Source organism: Balaenoptera musculus, chromosome 1, assembly GCF_009873245.2.
Source record: "Balaenoptera musculus isolate JJ_BM4_2016_0621 chromosome 1, mBalMus1.pri.v3, whole genome shotgun sequence".
Taxonomy (NCBI): Eukaryota; Metazoa; Chordata; class Mammalia; order Artiodactyla; family Balaenopteridae; genus Balaenoptera; species Balaenoptera musculus.
In genome coordinates this window covers 53,039,881-53,053,092 of record NC_045785.1, presented here as the reverse complement: position 1 = coordinate 53,053,092, position 13,212 = coordinate 53,039,881, and the positions used below count along the sequence as shown (strand labels likewise).

Below are 13,212 nucleotides of genomic sequence, written 5' to 3'. Positions count from 1 at the left end.
TTGAAGGTGAATCCTCTAAGCCTCTAAAATACCCTTTGAAAGGCCCTAACAATTATGCTTTTAATTAAAAGCATTGTCATTAACTCTAATATTACAAAAGCAATTCACACTAAATGCCAGCATCAAGATGTCTGCTCAAATCAAAGTGATCTGTTCCAAGTTCACAGTTTTCATTTTCTCCTCTGCTTATCAAGAGACACCATTAAATGCACCAATAACTGTAAGAGGAATATTGCTGTGTGGCTAGAATATTGTGCAGTGATGTATTACCTTAAGTGTCTTACATAAGCACCAGATGCATTATTTAGAACATTGATTGTAGAGGGGTAGGAGTGGTAATAGCAGGGTTCCCTATTTGAGAAGGGCCATAGGGAGCCCCAGTTGTCAATGGGAGTATATCATGTCCCTTGGGGAGGACAGGCATTCGGGGAAATGGGTGAACTGCTGCTTTGGAAGGAAAGAATAACCAAACTAGGGCAGCAGTTCCTCATTATTTTACCCCCCCCAGGGAAAACCAGGCATTAGCCCTCTACTCTTTCTGCTCCCACTTGCACAAAAATAGACAGGGATAATGGGAATAGGTGTAGGGTAAGAGGAGGGACTGAAACTTAAAAAAGAACCAGAAAGAAGACAGTCCATGTTAATCACAGAATCATAAATCTTACCAGGCTAAAAAATTATTTGACTATATCTTTGTAAGCAAAACCTGGCGTGTCCTCATTTAACATGAGGATAGTATAAAACCATGGAAGGCCAGCCTGCACCATGCAGAGGACTCTCATGAGCTGAAAAGCCATTGTTTGGAAAAAGTACAGTCTCAAAATGTATCACCAAAGCTGGCCTGTCTTCTTCTCGAGGCAACCTGCAGGCCCCAGGCTGACTATGCCTCATTATGCATTATGCATTACACAACAGCCACAACTGGAACAAGTTCCAATGTGGAACCTAAAGCCGCTTAGAAGGGAAACATGTTCCTTGACCAACCTGAGAGCTACATTTCTTAACTAAACACACAGTATGCTTTTGTGGACAAGATCCTGTCTGGGGTGAGAGAAGAGCCTGTCTGGCTATCTTTAATGAGAAGTGTAGACCATCCATCCACACTGGGTAATAAATTCGGCCAGATGCCAGGAAATGGTTTAGTTGACCTTTCAAATTCTCCTTGCAGTTAAAACAAATTTGCTTTCTTCATGCTTATCTGTCCTGAGTGTTCACTTATACACGAATATATTTTATGGAAGACAGCAGCTACAGCTGAGGGTCTATTCAATACAGATAGATAAATTAAAATTTTTTCTTTTATTGAGGTATAACTGCTATAAAATAAACACTACATATTTAAAGATTTATACTGTGAATTTATGTGAATTTATACCTGTGCAACCATCGCCATAAACAAGAAATGCACATATTAGATTTAGTTCCACGTGTCCATTACAGAAAAATTTGTGGGCTTACAAATTATGTTAACTATCAAGACATGTATGCATCTGTACTCTTCTGAATATTCAATCTATTCCTCTATAAAGCCAATTATGATAGCACCAGTTAATTAGAAAATCTAGGGAGGAAAAAAACCCCCTCAAAACTCCTGACCACTAAAAAATGGTGTTGTATGCTAAAACAGTCAAGTCAATTCCCAAAGAGGCTACATTTATTTTTCTAACCTCATACACTTGCACCTTAATGAATGCACTGGGAATATGTCCTAATCCAATGATGAAGCACAGTAAAGGCCTGCAGAGAAACCCTATAACTTGCCCTGAATTTCATTTGAACTCAGCTTGGCCTCTCCTTTAACCCCTTCTTGCCTATGTTTTCTACCTTTAATTATAACTCTGGTTTCATCTTGGGAGGCAGACTTGAACCACCAAAGGGAAAAATAAAATTCTATGATGTCATTCATAATGTGCTACATTAAAGCTGCAAAGCAAAAATGCACATGCCCACCATAAAATGTTAACTATTCAATTAAATTCATCCAATGAAAGAAATAAATGTTGCCTAAAGGTTTCACACCATTGAAAAAGCTCTTTAGTTCCACCTACCAGAATGCCTGGCATTGACTTTCCATTCATCCGTTTCCTAGTTCAGACACTGCCTGCGTTGGCTCTTTTTAAAAGGCTTTAACACCTTTGCTAAATGAGAGTCCTTTTAAAAGAGGCAAGTTAAGCATTTCAATTTTTAATAAGTACCATATACCACCTAAAGGAAGAAGATTCTACGTTTTCATCAGCTAGGAAACAAAGGTACCATGGCGTGGACCTCCATTTGACATAAATATACTTATTAGGGATAAGAAAATAATAATACTTAAAGCTGCAATAAAGTCTTTTAAAATATCAGGTGTGCATGTTTATGTGTGTGTGTATACGTATGTGTTTTTTAGAAGGGAATTTAGTAAGGTGGAGAGGCAAAAAAATCAAATTGCAATACTATACAGTTTCATTTGATTATAGAACCTTTAGTTGTACTTTCCCCTTTAATTAAAGAAAGTTTTCACAGACAGATTTAGGTTGGTAATCTGTCATGATTCTAATGACAGTTATTTGATGTACATCAAAAAAAGAAAAAAGAATAAAGTACATGTTTTGTTACACTGGGAAAGAAATAATAAGGATATAGTTGAGTAGAAGACAGTGAATAGGTAAACTGACTGTGGATCAAGGTCACTAAAGGAACCATATTTGCTGGTATAAAATAGAATTCATAATCACATACCTCTAATATCTGGTCACCAGCCCAAAGTCTTCCATCTCGGGCTGCTGCCCCTTCTTCATAGACTTCATGGATAACTATAGCATCCTATAAAAAACAAATTCTTATTAATTTTTAACAACCATAAATGCTTCCTTAAGCCAACAACCAAACCATAGGCAGCAACCCACAATTTGCTATTTGTTAATAAAGTCATATTTTATTTGACCTAAACAAAATACACAGTTTTGGTATATTGAGAGGTATAATCAATTTTTCCTAAGTTTATTATTTCATTCTTTTAGGACTGGTTTTGCCTAATATTTCAAGTTAAACTTCCCCCATGTGTTTTCCTGTTAACTGTGTACACTGCTGCTGTGTATAAACTTGAGGTGAACGATGTCTCATTCTTAGTTACATTTTATGGTATATTTTGAAACATGTTTTCAGGTATTTATTGGTATTCAAGGATTTGGCATAGAAGTGTGGCCTGATGAAGGGGTTTTTTCAGGCCTCATTACTTGGGCAATGAAAGATAAGAACTTAGGGGAATGAACTGGCCCTGGAGGACAGAGCATGGAGTAGGGGAAAGGGCATTCATAGACCTAAGTGTAAGACACTGTGGTTTCAAATCCTGACTCTGCCATTGTGTAATCTTGGGCAAATTAACTCCTGAACTCAGGATTCTGAGCCATAGAAGCAGGACAGTAGTAAAGGTAGGTAAGGTTTGGTTGAGGAAAGTGTTTCGTGGTTACTGAACTAAAAATTTTTGTTCTTCTTTGACTTAATAATTTTAAATTTTTTATCATCATGAAAATAACAAGTACCAATATAAAGGACTCAAGCAAAACCACAGGGTGTAGTAGACCATGCAAAGAGACTGCCTCCTGTACCCGCCCTTAGTCCTACTCCCCAGAGACAACCACCACCAACAGTTTCCTCAGGATCCCTCCAAATAATTTACTCCTGTACACCTAATTATTTATATGTTTTGGTGAGACTACTTTAAAAATATTCAATTGTGTACGTTCATACAATTTTCCTCCCCCCCCACCTCCCGCCTCCCCCAATGCTGAGCAAGAAGTCAAGCTTTGAAATCCCTTGCCTCAGGGATTTTTGTGGAGCTGAAAACTGAAGCAACCAGAAGTCATTGGTTCTTTCTGCTGCTTATAAAACTGAAGGGCACGGAAATGACGGTGGTTAATGGAGGTGATAGGTGTCTTGGCAGGCCACTGGAGAGGAAAAGCGCTTTTAAATGGAGACTAGAAACAGAGATCTGTGGGTCCCTGAGAAGTGAGGATTTGAGCCCTGCACTGCCCAGTGCCCTCCCATTCCCTGCCCCTCCAGCCCACACACAGGTTGCAAGACCCTGCAGACAGTGGTCAAGGGCTGCGGCCTACAGGTGTAATGGATCCCACCTTGAAAGAAGTCCTGAGTCCCAAGCATTGGGGCCTGGAAGCGGCAGGACTTCCAGACATGAAGAGATCATGCAGGCCTGGGTAAGCACAGGCTTGGTGATTACCAGGGTGGACTGATGACAGTGACCACAGGGGCCCCAGCGTTGGGGAGCTTTGTGACAGAACCAGAACCCTGAGAGCCAATGGACCTCCAAAATGACTGAGGTTGATTCCACCTCAGTCCAGAAGCGTGGAGTCTCAGAATTAGAATTAAATTGACTTGAAGTAAATAAATGAAATATTTCTTACAAAAATATAAGATAGGTAAAGACTTCCAAACCAAACCCACTTTTCAAAAACAAAGTTTCCTGTACAAATGCTCTAGTAGAGAAGCAACCAAAGAAAATCAGAGGTCTTTAACCAGATGACCCATCTGGATTCCAAATATCTCCCCAATAATAAATGCTTTCATTTTATCACCACACAGTTCTGAAAACATTCTTTATTATTATAGCAATTAGAGAGGCAGCCCCGAAGAGCCGGGAAAGGTTCCTTGATCCAGACAATTTACATTTCAGATTCTGTACCAGCAACAGATTTTAGACCATTCTTTGTTTTAACTCTGACTTATGAAATTTCCAGACCCAGGGAGCATTTATACTGCCAAGAGTCTGTTTCTCTGCACTGTTTCAGGGGAATGATTTCAAGGAAATTTGCTGGGTCAGTGGCTTCAGGCGATCCCAACAACACTGCCAAGGTGACACTAAGGGCCATTTTCATGAAGCTAGTTCAGGGAGAAATTAATGCAAGCTCCTGGTTACACCCTCTGTAATGCTGGGTTTCAAAGCTTGGTGGCCAAACGCCCCATTTTCACTGGATTTGGGAGAGTCAGACTGAACTTATGCTACACATAGCTTTGACAGAGCTGAATTTTCAGCATAAACTCCTTTGATCTTGGAACATTACAAAAGTCAAATGGGAAATTTCTCTTCGTTCATATTCAAAGGGAAGAAAAAGACCCACTGGAGTTTTTAATCAGTAAAAGTAGCCTGAATCCAAAACTCTTAGATACTTTCTGGGTGCTCAATGAACTATCATACATAAAATAAATATACCGTTAATAGGCTCAAATAAATGCTGAATTCACTGCCAATGATCTGTTTGTGGTCCATGAGTCTTTCTAGATGGAAAACTCCATTTCTTTCTTTCCTTTTACTCGACTACAGTTGTGGTTTCTCTTAAAGTCATCAGTGAAAATACAAGAAAATGTGAGGCACTCTGACCTGTCAATAGAAAAAGGTCACATTTCTTACCATGTGCCCTCGTGTGCCCAAAGTGCTCTATGAAACTGTGGTTCTGGCCAGTTGCATTAACTGGGGGTGACAGAGGTGCGAGGTAGGGACCAAATTAGAAATGTGGGCTGGTGAAATGGGAAAAGAAAAAAGATTTATTTTTCAAAACTTATATAGTTCATAGTAGAACAGAATAGTAAAATAGACACTGGTTTGGGATATTTTAGACATCTATTTGACGAGGCTATATTAAAATTTTACTTCTTTCTTGCTTTGAAAAAAATTGAGATTAGATGAAATAGTGGGTCATTGATGAAAGACTGACCTTTATTATTTCAAATAAAAATTTGGAGTTGATTATACACATGATTCTCATCTGCTCATTGTATCCTCCTAATTTTAATGCTCTTGAGCTATTTATTCAAGCAAAGCTGCTTGTTAGGGACTTCCCTGGTGGTCCAGTAATAAAGAATCCGCCTTACAACGCAGGGGAGGCCGGTTCGATCCCTGGTCGGGGAACGAAGATCCCACATGCCGCAGGGCAACTAAGCCTGCGTGCCACAACTACTGAGCATACATGCCTCAACTAGAGCCCACGTGCCATAAACTACAGAGCCCACATACCCTGGAGCCTGCACACCACAACTAGAGAAGAGAAAACCTGTATGCCACAACTAGAGAGAAACTCGCGCACCACAGTGAAGAGCTCGCGCATGATAACGAAGAGCCCGCATGCCGCAAGGAAAGATCCCGCGTGCCCCAACGAAGATCCCACGCGTGGCAACTAAGACCCAACGCAGCCAAAAATAAATTAAATAAAGAAATAAATAATAAATCTTTTTTTAAAAAAGCTGCTTGTTGGCACAGTTTTGAGTGCCTTCTCCTCCACCAACTCCCTCCCACCTTCATATCTTTGTGTATTTAAATAACACTCCACCCTGGATAACTCAGTGACTCTGTCTACCAGTACCAATGACTTCTTTTAAAACGCATCTCTTCTAGAAGCAATCTGTTAGTCATTTCCCTGTGGGTAGGTTGCTGGCTTATGCTGAACAAAGGCTGTAGAGACAAATGATTATGAGCTAGGCTTCTGGAGTCAGACTTCTCAGTCCAAATCCTGGCCCTGCTACTTCTGGCCATGGGAAGACTGTTAACCTCTCAGCTTCCTCATCTTTATATGGTTCTAACAATATTATCTACACATAAAGCTTCATGTACAATGCCAGCACATAGTAAGGAAGCAATAACATCTCACTTATTTAACATCTCTGTGCCAAAGAGGCCACATACTTCCCATTGTGCCATTTAGTCCTCATAACAACTAAGCAAGTTCAGTGTTATTAGTCTTATGTACAGTTAGGGAAAAGGAGGTTCAGAAGGGTCAGATTTGACCAGGTCTTTGCAGCTACTAAGTAGAAAAGATGAAATTCCAGCTTGGGGCTGTTTAACACCAAAGCCTGTGTTCCTATCACTATTGCAAGCTTCTCATCTGCTTTAAATATTTTATTTTGCACTTGTATAAAGACAAATGCAAAATAAAACTTGGGATTTTCCATATGGCATCAATTCTGTTGAAATACTGTCTCCTCAGCTCCACAGCAAAAACCTTGAGGGCATGAGCCGATCATTTTATAGACAGTGAACAGACAACAGTTGAAGTAAAAATTGAAGCCTTAGGCTATAGAGGTGGGGTGATGATCTATGGGTCTCAGTTGCTAGTGTTGGTACATGATTAGGGGTTTGCACGACACAAAGCATGATGGGGAGGCCCTCTCCCCACCCGACATAAAGTCTTTCTTAATTCCACTTGTTATTCTTATCTCCTTCTTTCCTTCCTTTCACCTTTTCAGTCCTCTTTCTGTGTACCCATATGATTCACTGAATGATTTTTTTCTACAGGAGCAGAAATAGAACAACATTATATACAAGTGATAAATTGATGTTTAAAATAAAAAGTGTTCAATCCAAGAAAACAGATTAATTTCTCCTAATGGCAGACCGGAGAATCATTTATAGATGAACAAGACTGACATATAATAAAAAAGTAATTTCCTCTTGGTAGTTGTGTGACTTTCACTGGGACAATAGGAATTTGAGTAAGATGGTCTGTTTACCTACTGCCTGAGGTAAGACCAATAGTGTCCCCTAGAAACTCTAAATTACTCATTTGACTTGCCAACTCTAGAGCCAGAGAAGAATTTGACCAGTGAGTTGGAGAGTTTCTCAAACAATGGGTTTTCCCTAAGCAGAAGGGTAAGGCAGGATTTCAGAGATGTAGGAAAATCTTCTGCTTAAAAACTTCTCCCTCACCAGTCTATATCTGAAACATGTTTAACTTGAAAAAAAATTTCTTTATTCCACAATTAAGGACAACAGTAAAAAAAAACAGAGTCAGGAAGAAGTAGCTGGCTAGCCAATTCATCATATTGTTTAAGGAACCACTGTCTTAATGTCCCCATTCCTAAAAGAATAAGTATTTATTTATTTTAAAATATAGATAAAATATGCATATTGTATTAGACTCAAAACAGTATACACTGAGAAGTTTCTCACCAGCGCCTGTCCTTCACTCAATTTCCCTAATCAGAAACATACAGTATTAAGTTTCTTGTGTATTTTTACAGAGTTAGTCTATATATCTATATTTGGAAAGTAGTAAGGGCACCAAATACTTGAAGGTCGTGCCTTCTTTTATCTGCTACCTACTTTGTTTCATGAAATTCTACTGGAGCCAGGTAAGCATCACCTCTTCTATGAAACCTTCTTTGACTCTCTTCCCTGGTAGAGTGGATCAACCTGTCTGTGGGTCACTACTATATCTTAGCATTATTGAACTCACAGTATCACGATAGCTTGTTCATGGATCTAGCTCCTATACCACCTCCTGCCCTCAGTGGAACCCTTCCAGACAGGAACTGTTCCCAACTCCTCCTTGTATCCTGGTGCTGAGCAGGATACGTGTTTGCTCATGTATCCTACTCAATAAATGTTTGCTAAATGATCATCAAGAAATTCGCTGGAGATAGAAAAAGGCATCAAAATGACCCAGAAAGAGGAAGCTGGCAGGGTTAGTATGTCATAATCTTACCCTAACCCAAACAAGTTTCTGATGGTAAAAGTGATATACAACCAAAATACTCATCACACATGGATATTAAATCCATCTGAATTTCCAGAGGATTTACTTTAGCTTGGAGAGCAATTTTAAAAGGCCAAGTATGAGGGATTAATTATCATGGAGCCCCACAAAAATCACAAACACCTCCAGGGGGATTTAAACTCTGAATTGCTGGAAAAGCATTTCACAACACATGGTAATGTATCCTTAGACAGTGTCAGAGTCATCAGACACTTTAGCCCATCAATCACCATTTTCTTTACTGTTCAAGCTGCCAACAAGTAGATAAAGTAACTCATAAACACACCAATCATTCAGCAAAAGGAAATTTTATTGCTGTCACAATAGGCTTATAACACTTAAAGAAGCCATGTGTTAGAAAAATTAACTAAGGATCTCCTGTGGACCGAAGGATACCAATAAGCAGTGTGGGTGAACTATTTCCATAGAAAGAGATTTTATAGTTTTCATTTCTAGATATTCAGTGGATTGTTTTAACAAGCATTTTAGGGCAAAACTTTGATAAAGAATTGTATAATAGACATTATTATAAAGGACTATGTATATATGGCTTAATTTTACTGCTTGAAGGCACATTTTACTTAATTTGGATTGCTCTGGAATTAAATCCAATTTTTGTCATACTCATAAAAGCCCCCACACCCACTCATAAGGGACATTTTAACCACATAAAAGTTTCACATTAAATTTCACATTTAGGTGGAAAACATATTTACTGATGTTGCAAAAAGAGTGTTACATCCTTTTTTCCTGCTTTACAGGAAAAAAAATCCCTCCTAACAAGAAAGACCTATGAGGACTAAAAGAAGAATTTAAAATGTTATATATAAAATGGGCATTTTTTGTCCCTGTGGAAGAAACTGTGGTTCAGATCTGCAGCCTTACAGGATTAATGCTACTTTTAAACGTCATTTAATGAAGTTCCCCTCTATGGCTGTCACTGCTCAGAAATCATACAGACATGTCTTCTATACAGTAGACCACTTTCTCAGCAGGAAAGCCAAACCAATGAGAGGTGATAATACAGTGGGGGTAGTAAAATGTGCAAACCAAAACTACATTCAACTCTACGCTGAAAAACACATGTAGATGTATTAAGTTACTGATTTGTGATGTCTACTGCCATTAGACAGTTTAAAAAGAAAGTGTGGGTTACAACTGCTAAAGTGTATCTCACTTTTAGCAAAGTTGAAGGGCTCCAAACTGTATTTATATAAATAAATGGAGGAGTGTCTTAGAATATGTTTTTTGTTCTATCCCAAATCCTTTGTGACCACATCTTTAAAAACCTAGCTTCCGGGCTTCCCTGGTGGCGCCGTGGTTGAGAATCTGCCTGCCAATGCAGGGGACACAGGTTCGAGCCCTGGTCTGGGAAGATCCCACATGCCGCGGAGCAACTGGGCCCGTGAGACATAATTACTGAGCCTGCGCGTCTTGAGCCTGTGCTCCGCAACAAGAGAGGCCGCGATAGTGAGAGGCCCGCGGACCGCAATGAAGAGTGGCCCCCGCTTGCCACAACTAGAGAAAGTCCTCGCACAGAAATGAAGACCCAACACAGCCATAAATAAATAAATAAATAAATAAAAAATACTTAAAAAAAAAAAACCTAGCTTCCCTATTACATTTCAATTAGAATGTGATTTGCACTTTGATGCAAAAAGTGGTTTTAAAAAAAAAAAGGCAGTAGGGTGTGGAAGAAGGACCCAGAACTAGGAGTGAGAGGAGGTAAATTTTCTGACAGCTCTGCAGTAGCCAATTCTGCAAGTGGTTCTGCATGAACCCCTTTGTTCATGATACTTATCATCATCAGTAAAGCACAGAGCTGAACTATGTGACTTCTAAAGTCATTCTAGCTTCGAAACTTTAGACCTTGATGACCCCATACCGTGTGCAGAGCAAAGCAGAGAAAGCCTCTGTTTTACACATGCTTAGGCCCTGCCTAGGAATAAGACCTCCTTCTATTTTTTTTTTAATTTATTTTACTTATTTATCTTTGGCTGCCTTAGGTCTTCGTTCCTGCGTGGGCTTTCTCTAGTTGTGGTGAGTGGGGGCTACTCTTCATTGCGGTGTGTGGGGTTCTCATTTCAGTGGCTTCTCTCGTTGTGGAGCACGAGCTCTAGGCACGCGGGCTTCAGTAGTTGTGGCACACGGGTTCAGTAGTTGTGGCTCGCAGGCTCTAGAGCGCAGGCTCAGGAGTTGTGGCACACGGGCTTAGTTGCTCCGCAGCATGTGGGATCTTCCCAGACCAGGGCTCGAACCCGTGTCCTCTGCATTGTCAGGCGGGTTCCTAACCACTGTGCCACCAGGGAAGCCCAAGACCTCCTTCTAAATGACAGACCAGAAGAATCGCAACTCTCATAGGCTAAGAGAGATCAGAAAGATATGGGGGCTGGGTCGGACTGTATTAGTTATCTTTTGCTGCAAAACGTAGTGGCTTAAAACGAAAGCTAACCATTTGTTTGTTCATAATTCTGTAGGGTGGCGCTTTGGGCTGGGCTCAGCGGGGCAGTTCTTGCGCTCTACGTTGTGTCAGTTGGGCTCTCCTGTGAGGTTGCAGTTAGGTTGGTGGGGGCCTCAGCTGGGATGGCTGGGTCCCTCTCCCTCCAAGTGCTCTCTCCGTATGGTGTATGTCATCCTCCAGGAGACCACTCCCGGCTTGTTCTCAAGGTGGCAGTATTTCAACAGGACAAGAGCTAAGCTGTAAGGCCTCTTGAAGCCACACAATGCCACTTTCACTACTATTGGTCAAAGCAAGTCAATGGGTCAGCTCAGATTCGAGGAATCTGAAAAAGCCGCACAAAATTTATGGTCAATTTTAATCTACTACAGACTTTATCAAGTCAGCCAGAGGAATCTTCCAGCCCGTCAACAATGGAAGGCAGCAACACATGGTGGGAATGGTACTGGCTATGGCCACATAAAACTGTGTTCAGATTTTAGCTCTGCCACTTATCATAGGTTTGTGATATTTCTATTAAGTTAATTAACCTGTCTGAACCAGTGTTTCTGTCTCTGTAAAACAGAGCTCAGAAATCCTACCTGTTAGAGTTTGAGGATGAAATAAGATTATATATGTAATGTCAAACAAAGTGTCAGCCAAAGAGATGTTAAACAACTGCTAACGAGGGCTCCCAATACATATATGTCTAAGGTTTAAGAGGCACATCTGGCACATAAAGGAAGGAATACATATATGTCAGAGTGATCAAAATTCACAACTCTAAGGATGAATGACACCAGTCTTGGTCCATTTTTTTAATTTCTAATTTTCCTGTTAAAATGCTGATCCTACAATATAACTGATTGCTTCTTTTCAAGAAAGATTACACAACAAGGATATTTTAGGTTATTTTTTCTCAAGTCATGGACTGTTCAGGGCTAAGTCCAATGGACCATCCAAATGCCAACAAGATGTAAACCAGACTACAAGAGTCCTGTTCCCAAATATTTTGATTCTTCTGTTTCAATCAAGTTGAAACATATTGTTTGTGGATTCCGTATTTGCAAATTCCCCTGCTTCCCCAAATCAATGCTCTTGGTGCATTCATGGTAATTTGAGGACATGAGCAGAGTGGTGAAAAATTTGAGTTGCTTGATTCACTTGTTCCTAGCTGAGGTAGAACAAGGTAACATTATGCTTTCTTGTTTCAGCTCTCATACTGGAAACAAGCTTCCCTTAAAGGGTCTTCTTAGTGCCACATGTTTCACATTTTTATGCTATCATGTGCCTTACCGAGAAATTACATGTGTTAGACAACCTTCATTCGATTATGAGTTATAGAGCTGTTGGCCATTCAATGTTAATGAATTAACAATATGTACTGAATAAAGTATCTTTAATCAGAAACACATATAAAACAAGGTTATATATTTCTCATCGGTTAAAAATGTTGTGACCAGAGGTTTGGAGGAGGAATCTAACCCCGTCTTTCCTCTAGAAGCAATGGTTTAGTATTCACTAATTCAGTGTTTGCTGCAACTTTATAGAACATAATTACCATGAATAAGAAGAACTGACTGTACTTCCTCCTGTTGCTTTTCCCTGGTGTTACTTCACTACAACAAAACTGGGAAACCTAATGTGAAAGCTGAAAAGGTAGAAATGCAGACATATGCTATCTGTAATAGAGATGGCAGGACTCATGTGGACAAAGGCAGCTCTCGGCTATCCTTGGTACACTGAGGCAGTGGGTTGATTAACCCAGGGTGGGAAGAATTAATGCATTTTTCTTATGCTGTGGCATGTGTTATTATGTTTATACTCAATGTGTTTTGTGGATCTATATTTTTTGAACCAATTACAAAGGTAAAATGCAAAGATGATCCAAGACAAGTTGCAAAGTAGCTAATCTTCCCTACTTTCAGACCAAGAACTTTTTTTTCCCTTCTTTGATGCAAAAAGTATTTGGCATACCCTCATCGATTCATAAGAAGCAAAAGGTTAAGAGGTTACTTTCAATATTTCATAAGAACATGCAGGACCCAAGGCAGAATGTAGTCAATAATTATCTTATTTCCTTTGTTCTAAGATGATTTTTTTTCTCATTTAACAATTTTGTAATTTGGAGTACATTTAATGTACTGCTTTCCCAGCATGAATACAATAACATTATTACTTAAGAAGAAGTATAGTATTTATCAAATTGATGTAGTTTTGCTTGCCAACTTCATAGATTGAATATATAAT

The 13,212-nt window shown here is 39.6% G+C and overlaps 1 protein-coding gene across 14 annotated transcripts in view; it reads right to left on the bottom strand.

Annotated features, from left to right (window-relative positions):
• The window catches only part of PATJ (PATJ crumbs cell polarity complex component), a 349,371-nt gene that overhangs the window by 43,118 nt on the left and 293,041 nt on the right, over positions 1 to 13,212 (bottom strand). For all 14 annotated transcript variants that reach the window (XM_036844784.1, XM_036844830.1, XM_036844805.1 and 11 more), the window contains one exon: positions 2,722 to 2,805. In XM_036844784.1, the coding sequence (XP_036700679.1) occupies positions 2,722 to 2,805 (84 nt within the window). The remainder of the gene's footprint in view (positions 1 to 2,721; positions 2,806 to 13,212) is intronic.